The sequence below is a fragment of the Leuresthes tenuis genome, unplaced genomic scaffold (genome assembly GCF_036924035.1).
Source record: "Leuresthes tenuis unplaced genomic scaffold, fLeuTen1.0.hap1 SCAF_1, whole genome shotgun sequence".
Taxonomy (NCBI): domain Eukaryota; kingdom Metazoa; phylum Chordata; class Actinopteri; order Atheriniformes; family Atherinopsidae; genus Leuresthes; species Leuresthes tenuis.
The window spans coordinates 35,762,211-35,781,127 of record NW_027325355.1 but is presented as its reverse complement, the minus strand read 5'-3'; the positions used below and the strand labels follow the sequence as shown (position 1 = coordinate 35,781,127).

At 49.3% G+C, this 18,917-nt stretch overlaps 1 protein-coding gene across 1 annotated transcript in view; it reads right to left on the bottom strand.

The window, feature by feature from the left end:
* LOC140288919 (xanthine dehydrogenase/oxidase-like) overlaps positions 1 to 18,917 on the bottom strand; it is a 29,608-nt gene that overhangs the window by 1,506 nt on the left and 9,185 nt on the right. Inside the window, exons 14-31 of the mRNA XM_072379225.1 lie at positions 17,352 to 17,536; positions 17,116 to 17,278; positions 16,941 to 17,030; positions 16,699 to 16,868; positions 14,421 to 14,544; positions 14,231 to 14,350; positions 14,018 to 14,114; positions 12,226 to 12,350; positions 10,695 to 10,828; positions 10,540 to 10,627; positions 10,375 to 10,461; positions 10,107 to 10,298; positions 9,894 to 10,039; positions 1,379 to 1,460; positions 1,195 to 1,290; positions 626 to 829; positions 435 to 487; positions 242 to 356 (exon numbers count right to left, since the gene is read on the bottom strand). Of these exons, the coding sequence (XP_072235326.1) occupies positions 242 to 356; positions 435 to 487; positions 626 to 829; positions 1,195 to 1,290; positions 1,379 to 1,460; positions 9,894 to 10,039; positions 10,107 to 10,298; positions 10,375 to 10,461; positions 10,540 to 10,627; positions 10,695 to 10,828; positions 12,226 to 12,350; positions 14,018 to 14,114; positions 14,231 to 14,350; positions 14,421 to 14,544; positions 16,699 to 16,868; positions 16,941 to 17,030; positions 17,116 to 17,278; positions 17,352 to 17,536 (2,271 nt within the window). The remainder of the gene's footprint in view (positions 1 to 241; positions 357 to 434; positions 488 to 625; positions 830 to 1,194; positions 1,291 to 1,378; positions 1,461 to 9,893; positions 10,040 to 10,106; positions 10,299 to 10,374; positions 10,462 to 10,539; positions 10,628 to 10,694; positions 10,829 to 12,225; positions 12,351 to 14,017; positions 14,115 to 14,230; positions 14,351 to 14,420; positions 14,545 to 16,698; positions 16,869 to 16,940; positions 17,031 to 17,115; positions 17,279 to 17,351; positions 17,537 to 18,917) is intronic.

Below are 18,917 nucleotides of genomic sequence, written 5' to 3'. Positions count from 1 at the left end.
TTTGAAATAAGAGGCGGTATCATCGGCATAAAGGTTCACACAGACTTTGAAATAAGAGGCGGTATCATTGGCATAAAGGTTCACACAGACTTTGAAATAAGAGGCGGTATCATCAGCATAAAGGTTCATACAGACTTTAAATGGTTTGCACATGCAGACAGAACACCAGGACCAGTTTATTCCAACATTTTAGGTTTTGGGGAATGTTTTCACTGCTTCTGTGAGCTTTGGTTGTGCTGACCTTGTGAGCTCCGGTCAGACAGTCGATCTCCACCTCCGAACAGGCCACTCCGTAGCTGAAGTAGTTGAACGCTCTGCCCGAGTTCGTATCGAAGCTGTAACCCAGGTCTGGAGTCCTGATGAGGACAAGGAATCAGAGAAACTCCCGCTTGATGCCAGATGAACTGAAGCAGGGACCTGGTTGGTGAACTTACTTGTAAAAGCCGTTTGCGCTGAGGTTGACTCTGTCGAAGTACGCAGCCTTCACCTACAGACACAAAGACGAGGAGACTGAGGACATTAAGTCATGAAATTCATCATCTGATGTTGAACTTTTACTTTAACTGGAAACACCTGACTTTACTTTTGGAGCTTGGCTTATAAAACTAGAGAAACTGTTCCTCACCCAGTCCTCCCATGATGCTTTGGGGTTCTTGGTCTTGTACGGCTCCAGGCGCTTCAGCAGGGTCTCGCAGGCGTTCTGCACAGCAGCTCCGTTCAGGTCGGAGGAGGCGGAGGCGGCGGTGGGGCTGGCGTTGGGCACCGTGTTGGTGCTGGTCTCTGAGATGTGGATCTTTGAAAAGGGGATACCCAGAATCCTGCTGGCGACCTGGAGATCAACACGGAGTTAAGTGTCGTTGAGCTTTACGCAATTCATTCAAGGATAAAAAGTCGCGTTCCAACAGAACATGAATAAAGAGATAAAGAAAAATACCGACTGTGACCCAAAGTTTATGAAGGAAGTTAATTAATTCACCTAATTTACATGTGGTGACATCACTGATGACATCACACTGGATTCTGAACACATTTTTCTTTTATTTTTGATTCTTTTCTGAGTTCATGAACACAAATATGAACAAAGCTGATTTCTGTCATTTTATCCACAGAAAAACGAGAAAATCAGTAAAAAGTCTTTAATCAGATCCTGATTCTTCACATTCTTCTACACAGACTGATGGTTTATTCCTGTACCTGAACCATCTTGGTGTGGAGCCCCTGCCCCATCTCGGTCCCTCCATGAGTCAACAGCACAGAGCCGTCTGTGTAGATGTGAGCCAGAGCACCGGCCTGGAGGCAAAACTCTCGTTAAGTCAAACAAAGTCACAGCAAAGGCTCCAAATGATTGTTCCTTCAGCAGTGAAATGGTGGCTGAGACCTGGTTGAGGAAGGAGGCTGTGAAGCTGATGCCAAACTTAGTGGGAACCATGGCAACGCCTCGTTTGGTCCATCGATTCTGTCTGATGAGAAAACAGAAAGAGCTCATTTCAAACATGTTCTGGTGGGTTTTTATTATATTTTGTGCTTTTTACAACCCATCCTGACTGTTTGATGCTTTAACGCCTCGACCTCCCCCACGAGTTTCAAAGGAAATATAAAAATATTACATAATATTAGTAAAGATAAACTCTAAAATACTATTTTAACTTCTAACACTGCTCTTTGAGGATGTTTTGCCTCTTTTGTGCTCCTTGTTGCTTTTGTAAATAAGTGTCAACTGAACCGTTTCTGCACAACTGCACCTGTTCTGCACAACTGCACCTGTTCAACACAACTGCACCTGTTCAACACAACTGCACCTGTTCAACACAACTGCACCTGTTCTACACAACTGCACCTGTTCTGCACAACACAACTGCACCTGTTCTGCACAACTGCACCTGTTCAACACAACTGCACCTGTTCAACACAACTGCACCTGTTCAACACAACTGCACCTGTTCAACACAACTGCACCTGTTCAACACAACTGCACCTGTTCTACACAACTGCACCTGTTCTGCACAACACAACTGCACCTGTTCTGCACAACTGCACCTGTTCAACACAACTGCACCTGTTCAACACAACTGCACCTGTTCAACACAACTGCACCTGTTCTACACAACTGCACCTGTTCTACACAACACAACTGCACCTGTTCTGCACAACACAACTGCACCTGTTCTGCACAACACAACTGCACCTGTTCTGCACAACTGCACCTGTTCTGCACAACTGCACCTGTTCAACACAACTGCACCTGTTCAACACAACTGCACCTGTTCTGCACAACTGCACCTGTTCTGCACAACTGCACCTGTTCAACACAACTGCACCTGTTCAACACAACTGCACCTGTTCAACACAACTGCACCTGTTCAGCACAACTGCACCTGTTCTGCACAACTGCACCTGTTCAACACAACTGCACCTGTTCAACACAACTGCGCCTGTTCTGCACAACTGCACCTGTTCTGCACAACTGCACCTGTTCTGCACAACTGCACCTGTTCAACACAACTGCACCTGTTCAACACAACTGCACCTGTTCTACACAACTGCACCTGTTCAACACAACTGCACCTGTTCAACACAACTGCACCTGTTCAACACAACTGCACCTGTTCAACACAACTGCACCTGTTCTGCACAACTGCACCTGTTCAACACAACTGCACCTGTTCAACACAACTGCACCTGTTCAACACAACTGCACCTGTTCAACACAACTGCACCTGTTCTGCACAACTGCACCTGTTCTGCACAACTGCACCTGTTCAACACAACTGCACCTGTTCAACACAACTGCACCTGTTCTGCACAACTGCACCTGTTCTGCACAACTGCACCTGTTCTGCACAACTGCACCTGTTCTGCACAACTGCACCTGTTCAACACAACTGCACCTGTTCAACACAACTGCACCTGTTCTACACAACTGCACCTGTTCTGCACAACTGCACCTGTTCTGCACAACTGCACCTGTTCAACACAACTGCACCTGTTCTGCACAACTGCACCTGTTCTGCACAACTGCACCTGTTCAACACAACTGCACCTGTTCAACACAACTGCACCTGTTCTACACAACTGCACCTGTTCTGCACAACTGCACCTGTTCAACACAACTGCACCTGTTCTGCACAACTGCACCTGTTCAACACAACTGCACCTGTTCAACACAACTGCACCTGTTCAACACAACTGCACCTGTTCTACACAACTGCACCTGTTCAACACAACTGCACCTGTTCAACACAACTGCACCTGTTCAACACAACTGCACCTGTTCAACACAACTGCACCTGTTCTGCACAACTGCACCTGTTCTGCACAACTGCACCTGTTCTGCACAACTGCACCTGTTCTGCACAACTGCACCTGTTCTGCACAACACAACTGCACCTGTTCAACACAACTGCACCTGTTCAACACAACACAACTGCACCTGTTCAGCACAACTGCACCTGTTCAACACAACTGCACCTGTTCAACACAACTGCACCTGTTCAACACAACTGCACCTGTTCAACACAACTGCACCTGTTCTACACAACTGCACCTGTTCAACACAACTGCACCTGTTCAACACAACTGCACCTGTTCTACACAACTGCACCTGTTCTGCACAACTGCACCTGTTCAACACAACTGCACCTGTTCTGCACAACTGCACCTGTTCTACACAACACAACTGCACCTGTTCAACACAACTGCACCTGTTCTACACAACTGCACCTGTTCAACACAACTGCACCTGTTCTGCACAACTGCACCTGTTCTGCACAACACAACTGCACCTGTTCAACACAACTGCACCTGTTCTACACAACACAACTGCACCTGTTCAACACAACTGCACCTGTTCTACACAACTGCACCTGTTCAACACAACTGCACCTGTTCAACACAACTGCACCTGTTCAACACAACTGCACCTGTTCTACACAACTGCACCTGTTCTGCACAACTGCACCTGTTCTGCACAACTGCACCTGTTCAACACAACTGCACCTGTTCTGCACAACTGCACCTGTTCTGCACAACTGCACCTGTTCAACACAACTGCACCTGTTCAACACAACTGCACCTGTTCTACACAACTGCACCTGTTCTGCACAACTGCACCTGTTCAACACAACTGCACCTGTTCTGCACAACTGCACCTGTTCAACACAACTGCACCTGTTCAACACAACTGCACCTGTTCAACACAACTGCACCTGTTCTACACAACTGCACCTGTTCAACACAACTGCACCTGTTCAACACAACTGCACCTGTTCAACACAACTGCACCTGTTCAACACAACTGCACCTGTTCAACACAACTGCACCTGTTCTGCACAACTGCACCTGTTCTGCACAACTGCACCTGTTCTGCACAACTGCACCTGTTCTGCACAACTGCACCTGTTCTGCACAACACAACTGCACCTGTTCAACACAACTGCACCTGTTCAACACAACACAACTGCACCTGTTCAGCACAACTGCACCTGTTCAACACAACTGCACCTGTTCAACACAACTGCACCTGTTCAACACAACTGCACCTGTTCAACACAACTGCACCTGTTCTACACAACTGCACCTGTTCAACACAACTGCACCTGTTCAACACAACTGCACCTGTTCTGCACAACTGCACCTGTTCTACACAACACAACTGCACCTGTTCAACACAACTGCACCTGTTCTACACAACTGCACCTGTTCAACACAACTGCACCTGTTCTGCACAACTGCACCTGTTCTGCACAACACAACTGCACCTGTTCAACACAACTGCACCTGTTCTACACAACACAACTGCACCTGTTCAACACAACTGCACCTGTTCTACACAACTGCACCTGTTCAACACAACTGCACCTGTTCTGCACAACTGCACCTGTTCTGCACAACACAACTGCACCTGTTCTACACAACTGCACCTGTTCTGCACAACACAACTGCACCTGTTCAACACAACTGCACCTGTTCTACACAACTGCACCTGTTCAACACAACTGCACCTGTTCTGCACAACTGCACCTGTTCTGCACAACACAACTGCACCTGTTCTACACAACTGCACCTGTTCTGCACAACACAACTGCACCTGTTCTGCACAACACAACTGCACCTGTTCTACACAACTGCACCTGTTCTGCACAACACAACTGCACCTGTTCTGCACAACACAACTGCACCTGTTCTACACAACTGCACCTGTTCTGCACAACACAACTGCACCTGTTCTGCACAACACAACTGCACCTGTTCTGCACAACACAACTGCACCTGTTCAACACAACTGCACCTGTTCTGCACAACACAACTGCACCTGTTCTGCACAACTGCACCTGTTCTGCACAACACAACTGCACCTGTTCAGCACAACTGCACCTGTTCTGCACAACTGCACCTGTTCAACACAACTGCACCTGTTCAACACAACTGCACCTGTTCTGCACAACACAACTGCACCTGTTCTACACAACTGCACCTGTTCTACACAACTGCACCTGTTCTGCACAACTGCACCTGTTCAACACAACTGCACCTGTTCTGCACAACTGCACCTGTTCTGCACAACTGCACCTGTTCAACACAACTGCACCTGTTCTACACAACTGCACCTGTTCAACACAACTGCACCTGTTCTACACAACTGCACCTGTTCAACACAACTGCACCTGTTCAACACAACTGCACCTGTTCTACACAACTGCACCTGTTCAACACAACTGCACCTGTTCAACACAACTGCACCTGTTCTACACAACTGCACCTGTTCTGCACAACTGCACCTGTTCTACACAACTGCACCTGTTCTGCACAACACAACTGCACCTGTTCTACACAACTGCACCTGTTCAACACAACTGCACCTGTTCAACACAACTGCACCTGTTCTACACAACTGCACCTGTTCTACACAACTGCACCTGTTCAACACAACTGCACCTGTTCTGCACAATACAACTGCACCTGTTCTGCACAATACAACTGCACCTGTTCAACACAACTGCACCTGTTCAACACAACTGCACCTGTTCTACACAACTGCACCTGTTCTACACAACTGCACCTGTTCTGCACAACTGCACCTGTTCAACACAACTGCACCTGTTCAACACAACTGCACCTGTTCAACACAACTGCACCTGTTCTGCACAACTGCACCTGTTCTGCACAACTGCACCTGTTCTGCACAACACAACTGCACCTGTTCTGCACAACTGCACCTGTTCTGCACAACTGCACCTGTTCTGCACAACACAACTGCACCTGTTCTGCACAACTGCACCTGTTCTGCACAACACAACTGCACCTGTTCAGCACAACTGCACCTGTTCTACACAACTGCACCTGTTCAACACAACTGCACCTGTTCAACACAACTGCACCTGTTCTGCACAACACAACTGCACCTGTTCTACACAACTGCACCTGTTCTACACAACTGCACCTGTTCTGCACAACTGCACCTGTTCAACACAACTGCACCTGTTCAACACAACTGCACCTGTTCAACACAACTGCACCTGTTCAACACAACTGCACCTGTTCTACACAACTGCACCTGTTCTACACAACTGCACCTGTTCAACACAACTGCACCTGTTCAACACAACTGCACCTGTTCTGCACAACTGCACCTGTTCTACACAACTGCACCTGTTCTGCACAACTGCACCTGTTCTACACAACTGCACCTGTTCAACACAACTGCACCTGTTCTGCACAATACAACTGCACCTGTTCAACACAACTGCACCTGTTCTACACAACTGCACCTGTTCTACACAACACAACTGCACCTGTTCAACACAACTGCACCTGTTCTGCACAACTGCACCTGTTCTACACAACTGCACCTGTTCTACACAACTGCACCTGTTCAACACAACTGCACCTGTTCTACACAACTGCACCTGTTCAACACAACTGCACCTGTTCTACACAACTGCACCTGTTCTACACAACTGCACCTGTTCAGCACAACTGCACCTGTTCTGCACAACTGCACCTGTTCTACACAACACAACTGCACCTGTTCAACACAACTGCACCTGTTCTGCACAACTGCACCTGTTCTACACAACTGCACCTGTTCAACACAACTGCACCTGTTCAACACAACTGCACCTGTTCTGCACAACTGCACCTGTTCTGCACAACTGCACCTGTTCAACACAACTGCACCTGTTCTGCACAACTGCACCTGTTCTGCACAACACAACTGCACCTGTTCAGCACAACTGCACCTGTTCAACACAACTGCACCTGTTCTGCACAACACAACTGCACCTGTTCAGCACAACTGCACCTGTTCTACACAACTGCACCTGTTCAACACAACTGCACCTGTTCAACACAACTGCACCTGTTCAACACAACTGCACCTGTTCTACACAACTGCACCTGTTCAACACAACTGCACCTGTTCTACACAACTGCACCTGTTCTACACAACTGCACCTGTTCTACACAACTGCACCTGTTCTGCACAACTGCACCTGTTCTGCACAACTGCACCTGTTCTGCACAACACAACTGCACCTGTTCAACACAACTGCACCTGTTCTGCACAACACAACTGCACCTGTTCAACACAACTGCACCTGTTCTGCACAACTGCACCTGTTCTGCACAACTGCACCTGTTCTGCACAACTGCACCTGTTCTACACAACTGCACCTGTTCAACACAACTGCACCTGTTCTGCACAACTGCACCTGTTCTACACAACTGCACCTGTTCTGCACAACACAACTGCACCTGTTCTGCACAACTGCACCTGTTCTACACAACTGCACCTGTTCTGCACAACACAACTGCACCTGTTCTACACAACTGCACCTGTTCTGCACAACTGCACCTGTTCTGCACAACTGCACCTGTTCAACACAACTGCACCTGTTCTGCACAATACAACTGCACCTGTTCAACACAACTGCACCTGTTCTGCACAACTGCACCTGTTCAACACAACACAACTGCACCTGTTCTGCACAACTGCACCTGTTCTGCACAACACAACTGCACCTGTTCTACACAACTGCACCTGTTCTGCACAACTGCACCTGTTCAACACAACTGCACCTGTTCTGCACAACTGCACCTGTTCTGCACAACTGCACCTGTTCTGCACAACTGCACCTGTTCTACACAACTGCACCTGTTCTGCACAACTGCACCTGTTCTGCACAACTGCACCTGTTCTACACAACACAACTGCACCTGTTCAACACAACTGCACCTGTTCTGCACAACACAACTGCACCTGTTCTACACAACTGCACCTGTTCTACACAACTGCACCTGTTCTGCACAACACAACTGCACCTGTTCTGCACAACTGCACCTGTTCTGCACAACACAACTGCACCTGTTCTACACAACTTCACCTGTTCTGCACAACACAACTGCACCTGTTCTGCACAACTGCACCTGTTCAACACAACTGCACCTGTTCAGCACAACTGCACCTGTTCAACACAACTGCACCTGTTCTACACAACTGCACCTGTTCAGCACAACTGCACCTGTTCAACACAACTGCACCTGTTCAACACAACTGCACCTGTTCAACACAACTGCACCTGTTCTGCACAACTGCACCTGTTCTACACAACTGCACCTGTTCAACACAACTGCACCTGTTCAACACAACACAACTGCACCTGTTCTACACAACTGCACCTGTTCTGCACAACACAACTGCACCTGTTCTGCACAACTGCACCTGTTCTGCACAACACAACTGCACCTGTTCTACACAACTTCACCTGTTCTGCACAACACAACTGCACCTGTTCTGCACAACTGCACCTGTTCTGCACAACTGCACCTGTTCTACACAACTGCACCTGTTCTGCACAACACAACTGCACCTGTTCTGCACAACTGCACCTGTTCTGCACAACTGCACCTGTTCTGCACAACTGCACCTGTTCTGCACAACTGCACCTGTTCTACACAACACAACTGCACCTGTTCTACACAACTGCACCTGTTCTGCACAACACAACTGCACCTGTTCTACACAACTGCACCTGTTCTGCACAACACAACTGCACCTGTTCTACACAACTTCACCTGTTCTGCACAACACAACTGCACCTGTTCTGCACAACTGCACCTGTTCAACACAACTGCACCTGTTCAACACAACTGCACCTGTTCAGCACAACTGCACCTGTTCAACACAACTGCACCTGTTCTACACAACTGCACCTGTTCAGCACAACTGCACCTGTTCTGCACAACTGCACCTGTTCTGCACAACTGCACCTGTTCTACACAACTGCACCTGTTCAGCACAACTGCACCTGTTCAACACAACTGCACCTGTTCTGCACAACTGCACCTGTTCTGCACAACTGCACCTGTTCAACACAACACAACTGCACCTGTTCAACACAACACAACTGCACCTGTTCTACACAACTTCACCTGTTCTGCACAACACAACTGCACCTGTTCTGCACAACTGCACCTGTTCAACACAACTGCACCTGTTCAGCACAACTGCACCTGTTCAACACAACTGCACCTGTTCTACACAACTGCACCTGTTCAGCACAACTGCACCTGTTCAACACAACTGCACCTGTTCTGCACAACTGCACCTGTTCTGCACAACTGCACCTGTTCTACACAACTGCACCTGTTCAACACAACACAACTGCACCTGTTCAACACAACTGCACCTGTTCTGCACAACTGCACCTGTTCTGCACAACTGCACCTGTTCTGCACAACTGCACCTGTTTTAAAGGTCAACAAGAGTAATAAATTTAAATAACTTAATATAGAAATGTTATTGAATGTGTTCAGAATTCAGTGTTAAGCTTTTGCAAATCTTTTTTAAATAACTTTGGCACTGAAAGGGTGAAGAAACTCTGGTCCATTCTTACCTGTTGTACAAGTCAATCGCAGCTCGGCGTTGCCTGTATCCAGACTGTGACAGACACTCCTCCCAGCAGCGATCCAAAGTGAGCCCGTGCAGGATCTGGTTGTACGGCGTCAGCTCACCCTCGGTGTACAGGTTCAACCGACGCACCTGAGCACAGAAACAGTGACTGGCCGCTGCTCATCCACCAGAGTTCAGCTGTTTGCTGGATACAAACCTCCTCTGCTGAGCGGCCCAGACTCTGAGCAACGTCTGTCATCCAGCTCTCTGCCACCATCATGCCCTGTGGTCCCCCGAAGCCCCTGAAGGCGGTGTTGGACGGCAGGTTGGTGCGGCAGAGGAAGCCTCGGCCGCGGACGTTGGGCACGCTGTACGAGTTCTCCATGTGAAACAGAGCGCGCTCCAAGATCTGGACGAACAAAACTGCGTCATCAGTATACAGTGTGACGCCGTGAAGAGGAACCGTGGCTGCAGATGCTACTCACTGCCAGAGATAGGTCCATGGAGTTTCCAGCATTACCGTAGTAGGACACATCCAGAGCCACAACCTTACCGCTGTTCATAAAACCGACCTGCAGGGGAGAAGACAAAGAGCTCTGCAGCAACAGTCCGCCCACACAGCGCTAAATGGACCAGGCAGCACTGCCTACCTTGTATTTCCCGTAGAAGGGGTGTCGTCCTCCTGTGATCAGCATGTCCTCGTCTCTGTCCAGCATGCACCTGACGGGCCTCTTCAGCCTGAAACACAGAAACCTGCTGCTGACTTTGTACTTTCAGGGGTTAGAGGTTCAATAAACACGCGTACTTGTTCGCTGCCACGGCAACCACGGTGGACAACAGGGTCGACCGGCTCTCCTTCCCCCCGAAGCCTCCTCCCATCCTCTTCACGCGGACCACCACTCTGTTGGCCGGGACGCCCAGCGCCCTCGCCACCTGAGACTGAGGCACGATGAACATTATTTCCATTGTTATGCTGATGATACTCAGCTGTACTTATCTATGAAACCAGATGAAACCAATAGGTTGGTCAGACTACAGGCTTAAAGACATAAAGACCTGGATGACTCAGAACTTTCTGCTTCTAAATTCAGACAAACTGAAGTTGTTCTCTTTGGACCTGAGCGCTTCAGGGAGAAATTGTCTAGTTATATAGTTACTCTAGATGGTATTTCCGAAGAGACTGACAAGTCAGTTTGTTCAAGAAGGGAGGAAAGTTAATAAGGCAATAAGGAGGCAAGGCAGCTTAGAGGATGCTTGGATTGGGAGATGCAGGTAGATTTAGGAGGAAAGCTTGTTGTTCCACAGGAAATAGCCTCTACAAACCTAAGGCCTGATATAGTGTTGTGGTCTATGAGTAGAATTAGAGTCAATTTCATAGAGCTGACTGTTCCTTGGGAGGCATTAGTAGCAGAAGCATATGAAAGGAAAAAGCTTAGGTATGTGGAGTTGGGGGCAGAAGCAGAGCAGCGAGGATGGAAAGTTAGGATCTGTCCAGTGGAAGCAGGATGTAGAGGATCTGTTGCAAAGTCTGTCTCATTCAGGGAGTTGGGTGTAAGTGGACAGAGTGTGAGGGAAATAGGGCCCAGCAGGGGGGGCACTTAGGGTAAACAGACTCTTGGAAGAAGCAAGGAAGAAATCCAGGATGTATTTAAGTGGAGGGTGCTGCCCAGGTGAGCCTTTTGAAACCAGGCGGCCATTTTAGGTGAGTTGGCCTTAATCTGCTGGTGTGTCTTGTCCTGCCTCCACCTCTGACCCCCTCTTTACTTTCATTACCCCCCCTCCCTGAACCAGGGTCTGTATCCCCACCCGCTATGGCTGGTGTGCAGCTGGTGAGAGGCTGGGGCAGCTGATAATAACGCTGCTTTTGGAGGGGTGGAGCAGTGATGGCTGGCATTAGGGAAGTGATTCTGGGACACCAGGGATCGCTGTCCAGCCTCCTGGAGGTTCTGTGGACCCAACTAAACTAAACACTGATGAAAGGAGGTTCCCACCTGATGACCCCAAAGACATGATGGCCAGCACTGCTCACTGGTCTGTAGGGATTACAGGGTTCAGGAGGTTCTTCATTAGGTACTGAGCCAGTATTAGAAGGTTAATTGTTGAATTTAGGGAATTATTCACTGAGTCCGGTCCATTTTGTTTGTAGCAGAAGTTTATTGTGTTTACTCTGAATTGGCTTCTCCTACAGTGAGGAGTTATTTCTGACCAGGATCTGTCCTCTGACTCACATATAAAGCAGGTTTCTGCCTTCTTTCACCTTCGTAATAAAATCAGGAACATCCCGTCTCAGGGTGATGCAGAGAAACTGCTCCAGCTACTTCAGGATTATGAATTACCTGCGTGTCAGTGGTGGACTGAGTGGAAACAAAGAGCTCCATCTCTCCATCTTCTCCTCGGGGAACAGCCAGAGTGACGTTTGTTTCCAGGTAGAAATGCTCCTGACCTCCGATGTGCATCTCACCTGAGACACAATCACTCAGTCATCAATACCTGACCCAATAACTGACTCAATACCTGACTCAATACCTGACCCAATACCTGACCCAATACCTGACCCAATACCTGACCCAATACCTGACCCAATACCTGACCCAATACCTGACCCAATACCTGACCCAATACCTGACTCAATACCTGACCCAATAACTGACTCAATACCTGACCCAATACCTGACCCAATACCTGACCCAATACCTGACCCAATACCTGACTCAATACCTGACCCAATAACTGACTCAATACCTGACCCAATACCTGACCCAATACCTGACCAAATACCTGACCCAATACCTGACTCAATACCTGACCCAATACCTGACCCAATACCTGACCCAATAACTGACTCAATACCTGACCCAATACCTGACCCAATACCTGACCCAATACCTGACTCAATACCTGACCCAATACCTGACTCAATACCTGACCCAATAACTGACTCAATACCTGACCCAATACCTGACTCAATACCTGACTCAATACCTGACCCAATAACTGACTCAATACCTGACCCAATACCTGACCCAATACCTGACTCAATACCTGACTCAATACCTGACTCAATACCTGACCCAATACCTGACCCAATACCTGACTCAATACCTGACTCAATACCTGACCCAATACCTGACCCAATACCTGGCCCAATACCTGACTCAATACCTGACCCAATACCTGACCCAATACCTGACCCAATACCTGACCCAATACCTGACTCAATACCTGACCCAATACCTGACCCAATACCTGAATCAATACCTGACCCAATACCTGACTCAATACCTGACCCAATACCTGACCCAATACCTGACTCAATACCTGACCCAATACCTGACTCAATACCTGACCCAATACCTGACCCAGTACCTGACTCAATACCTGGCCCAATATCTGACTCAATACCTGGCCCAATACCTGACTCAATACCTGACTCAATACCTGACTCAATACCTGACTCAATACCTGACTCAATACCTGACTCAATACCTGACCCAATACCTGACTCAATACCTGACTCAATACCTGACCCAATACCTGACTCAATACCTGACCCAATACCTGACCCAATACCTGACTCAATACCTGACCCAATACCTGACCCAATACCTGACCCAATACCTGACCCAATACCTGACTCAATACCTGACCCAATACCTGACTCAATACCTGACCCAATACCTGACTCAATACCTGACCCAATACCTGATCCAATACCTGACCCAGTACCTGACCCAATACCTGACTCAATACCTGACTCAATACCTGACCCAATACCTGACCCAATACCTGACCCAGTACCTGACCCAATACCTGACCCAATACCTGACCCAATACCTGACCCAATACCTGACTCAATACCTGACCCAATACCTGACCCAATACCTGACTCAATACCTGACTCAATACCTGACCCAATACCTGACTCAATACCTGACCCAATACCTGACCCAATACGAGACACAGACTGATTCATCAGTTCACCGAGGACAGAGAAAGAGTAACCTTGATACAGTTTTTGGGTTTTTTCGTACGCAGCTTCTTGTGACACGTGAAATAGAATCTGCACGTAATCAGGCGTGCGTTGCTGCGTATCTCTCTGGTTGCTGTGACACACACACGCAGTCCTACCCTCCAGGATGTGGTCAGCTTGTTTAAACCCCGCCTCCAGGTCTCCACTCTGGATGGTTCTGATTGGCTGATAGAAGGATTGAGCAGCAATGGCCTCCTGTCAATCAAACCAACAATAGCCTTTAGTCACAGGTAAGAATGTGGCTCAGGAAGTCCGGCTGGGATTATCCAGCCCTGATTGATCCATAGCAGGTCAGGTGTGTCTGGTCTCACCTGGATGGTGACGATAGGCTGCAGCTCTTCATACTGTATCTTCATGGCTTTGGCAGCTCTCTGAGCGTGAAGCTGAGTGTCGGCCACCACGGCGCCGATGATGTGACCCACACAGGTGACCTGCACAGATACGTACGTCATCGGTCTGAACCACACAGGCGCCTGATTGGTCAGATTAACAGAAGCGCACCTTTCCGTCAGCGAGGACGCTCTGGTCCTGTCGGATCCCGGTGGCGTTGCTACCAGGAACGTCATCAGCAAACAGGCAGCAGACGACACCAGGCAGACATTCAGCAGCCGACGTGTCCACAGAGCTGGAACACACACACACACCTGGTGAGACTGGACAGGTGTGGTATATGTGGTGCAGGTGTGTGTGGTGCAGGTGTGAGGTGCAGGTGTGTGAGGTGCAGGTGTGTGTGGTGCAGGTGTGAGGTGCAGGTGTGTGTGGTGCAGGTGTGCGAGGTGCAGGTGTGCGTGGTGCAGGTGTGTGAGGTGCAGGTGTGCGTGGTGCAGGTGTGCGAGGTGCAGGTGTGCGAGGTGCAGGTGTGCGAGGTGCAGGTGTGTGTGGTGCAGGTGTGAGGTGCAGGTGTGTGTGGTGCAGGTGTGCGAGGTGCAGGTGTGCGTGGTGCAGGTGTGCGAGGTGCAGGTGTGCGAGGTGCAGGTGTGCGAGGTGCAGGTGTGTGTGGTGCAGGTGTGCGAGGTGCAGGTGTGTGTGGTGCAGGTGCGAGAGGTGCAGGTGTGAGAGGTGCAGGTGTGAGAGGTGCAGGTGTGTGTGGTGCAGGTGTGTGTGGTGCAGGTGTGAGGTGCAGGTGTGAGAGGTGCAGGTGTGTGTGGTGCAGGTGTGCGAGGTGCAGGTGTGCGTGGTGCAGGTGTGCGAGGTGCAGGTGTGCGAGGTGCAGGTGTGCGAGGTGCAGGTGTGTGTGGTGCAGGTGTGCGAGGTGCAGGTGTGTGTGGTGCAGGTGCGAGAGGTGCAGGTGTGAGAGGTGCAGGTGTGAGAGGTGCAGGTGTGTGTGGTGCAGGTGCGCGAGGAGCAGGTGCGAGGTGCAAGTGCGTGATGTGCAGGTGGGCGAGGTGCAGGTGTGGGAGGTGCAGGTGTGAGGTGCAGGTGTGAGGTGCAGGTGTGTGAGGTGCAGGTGTGGGAGGTGCAGGTGCAGGTGTGGGAGGTGCAAGTGCGTGAGGTGCAGGTGGGCGAGGTGCAGGTGTGAGGTGCAGGTGTGGGAGGTGCAGGTGTGGGAGGTGCAGGTGTGTCAGGTGCAGGTGTGAGGTGCAGGTGTGTAAGGTGCAGGTGTGGGAGGTGCAGGTGTGGGAGGTGCAGGTGTGTAAGGTGCAGGTGTGGGAGGTGCAGGTGTGTCAGGTGCAGTTGTGGGAGGTGCAGGTGTGTAAGGTGCAGGTGTGAGGTGCAGGTGTGGGAGGTGCAGGTGTGTAAGGTGCAGGTGGGCGAGGTGCAAGTGCGTGAGGTGCAGGTGGGCGAGGTGCAGGTGTGAGGTGCAGGTGTGGGAGGTGCAGGTGTGTAAGGTGCAGGTGTGGGAGGTGCAGGTGTGTAAGGTGCAGGTGTGGGAGGTGCAGGTGTGGGAGGTGCAGGTGTGGGAGGTGCAGGTGTGTAAGGTGCAGGTGTGTGAGGTGCAGGTGTGTAAGGTGCAGGTGTGTAAGGTGCAGGTGTGGGAGGTGCAGGTGTGAGGTGCAGGTGTGGGAGGTGCAGGTGTGGGAGGTGCAGGTGTGTCAGGTGCAGGTGTGAGGTGCAGGTGTGTAAGGTGCAGGTGTGTAAGGTGCAGGTGTGGGAGGTGCAGGTGTGGGAGGTGCAGGTGTGTAAGGTGCAGGTGTGGGAGGTGCAGGTGTGAGGTGCAGGTGTGAGGTGCAGGTGTGGGAGGTGCAGGTGTGGGAGGTGCAGGTGTGAGGTGCAGGTGTGTAAGGTGCAGGTGTGTAAGGTGCAGGTGTGGGAGGTGCAGGTGTGTAAGGTGCAGGTGTGGGAGGTGCAGGTGTGGGAGGTGCAGGTGTGTAAGGTGCAGGTGTGGGAGGTGCAGGTGTGGGAGGTGCAGGTGTGTCAGGTGCAGGTGTGTCAGGTGCAGGTGTGGGAGGTGCAGGTGTGTAAGGTGCAGGTGTGTGAGGTGCAGGTGTGGGAGGTGCAGGTGTGTAAGGTGCAGGTGTGTAAGGTGCAGGTGTGGGAGGTGCAGGTGTGTAAGGTGCAGGTGTGGGAGGTGCAGGTGTGGGAGGTGCAGGTGTGTAAGGTGCAGGTGTGTAAGGTGCAGGTGTGTGAGGTGCAGGTGTGGGAGGTGCAGGTGTGTAAGGTGCAGGTGTGTAAGGTGCAGGTGTGGGAGGTGCAGGTGTGTAAGGTGCAGGTGTGGGAGGTGCAGGTGTGGGAGGTGCAGGTGTGTAAGGTGCAGGTGTGTGAGGTGCAGGTGTGGGAGGTGCAGGTGTGTAAGGTGCAGGTGTGTGAGGTGCAGGTGTGGGAGGTGCAGGTATCTTACAGGATTCGAGCGTGAGCCTTGGTGCTGGTGATGAGCGCCAGGTAGAGCTCGTTCTCATACAACGGCACGTCGTCGCAGTAAATGGCCTCACCTGTGGCCTGTTTCATGGCCGACAGGTGCATTATGGGACGTCCCACCACATCGTCCTGACTCTGGCCCTCTGGCACCGCCTACAGGAGGAGCAGAGCGTTACACCTGGACAGGGACTCTGGTTATGTCACACCCCGCCTGCCTTCTTGTACCTGGTAGATCTGAACGCTGGATGGCGTCTGTGGATGGTAAATCTCCGTTGCGCTCGCACACTCCGAGCCGACCTCCTGCACATTCACGCCCTGATGGCGTAACCACAGATTTAAATTAACCACGAAATCAGTTTCCAGAGACGATCGTCAGGTGTCAGATCTGACAGGAACAAACCTGCAATCTGAGCTTCTTCAGCACCGTCAGGTAGAACTTGTAGAAGAGGCTAAGGGCCAACGTTTGCCGATACGTCACCATGCCGCCTGGCGCCGTGGGGTCAAGCGTCATTTCCTCAGCCAATGAGGAGCAAGCCTCCTGCAGAAGCTCCTCCCCCCACGACCTGCATGACACCACACAGTATTACCTCCCTCCTTAACTCCTCCCTTCATCCTCAATCTCTGCATTCGTGTTACCTTCCCAGGAGTCTGCTCGCCGTCCTCTTGGCCAGCACAGTTGTCGCCGCCATGCCGCCATAACTCAACCTCAAGTCCTCCACAATATCAGTTCCAGGAGTGAAGGTGGCGCTCATTGCAGCGGTGACAATGCTGATGTCATCCTCACGCCGAGGCGACTGTTTGAAGGCGGAGACGAACTGAGTCTGTGGAGAGAAAATGGTGGACGAGGAGCTGCTGGAGGTCTGGGAAGGTGACAGGAAGTAACCTGGAGTACCTGGTTACTGCGTTTAGTTTGTAACAGAAAACATAACGAGGTGCCGCAAAGTGACTGAAGAACGATACTGACGGGCAGCTGGGTTAAATCGGATGGTGGTGATGGTTTTATGGGTCCGTCCCGGTCATTTTCAGTTTATAGGTTAGTCAGCAGGTCTTATTGTTGTGTTCCTTCAACACTGTAATATCTGCTCAAATCAAACATACCTTTAAATGTCTTTGTTAAAATTATACATTTGGAGTGTTTTATGGAGTCTGGTTATGACATCATAGCCACTGACCTACTGACCCGCCACTGGTTTTATCTGGTAATTTCACTGGTTTTATCTGGTAATTTCACTGGTTTTATCTGGTAATTTCACTGGTTTATCTGGTAATTTCACTGGTTTTATCTGGTAATTTCACTGGTTTATCTGGTAATTTCACTAGTTTAACTGGTAATTTCACTGGTTTGTCTGGTAATTTCACTGGTTTAACTGGTAATTTCACTAGTTTAACTGGTAATTTCACTGGTTTAACTGGTAATTTCACTAGTTTAACTGGTAATTTCACTGATTTTATCTGGTAATTTCACTGATTTTATCTGGTAATTTCACTGGTTTATCTGGTAATTTCACTATTTTAACTGGTAATTTCACTGGTTTAATTGGTAATTTCACAGATTTTAACTGGTAATTTCACTAGTTTAACTGGTAATTTCACTGATTTTATCTGGTAATTTCACTGGTTTATCTGGTAATTTCACTATTTTAACTGGTAATTTCACTGGTTTAATTGGTCATTTCACAGATTTTATCTGGTAATTTCACTAGTTTAACTGGTAATTTCACTGGTTTAACTGGTAAATTCACTGATTTAAATTTCACTGGTTTTATCTGGTAATTTCACTGATTTAACTGGTAATTTCACTGGTTTTATCTGGTAATTTCACTGGTTTAACTGGTAATTTCACTGGTTTTATCTGGTAATTTCACTGGTTTAACTGGTAATTTCACTAGTTTAACTGGTAATTTCACTGATTTTATCTGGTAATTTCACTGATTTTATCTGGTAATTTCACTGGTTTATCTGGTAATTTCACTATTTTAACTGGTAATTTCACTGGTTTAATTGGTAATTTCACAGATTTTAACTGGTAATTTCACTAGTTTAACTGGTAATTTCACTGATTTTATCTGGTAATTTCACTGGTTTATCTGGTAATTTCACTATTTTAACTGGTAATTTCACTGGTTTAATTGGTCATTTCACAGATTTTATCTGGTAATTTCACTAGTTTAACTGGTAATTTCACTGGTTTAACTGGTAAAT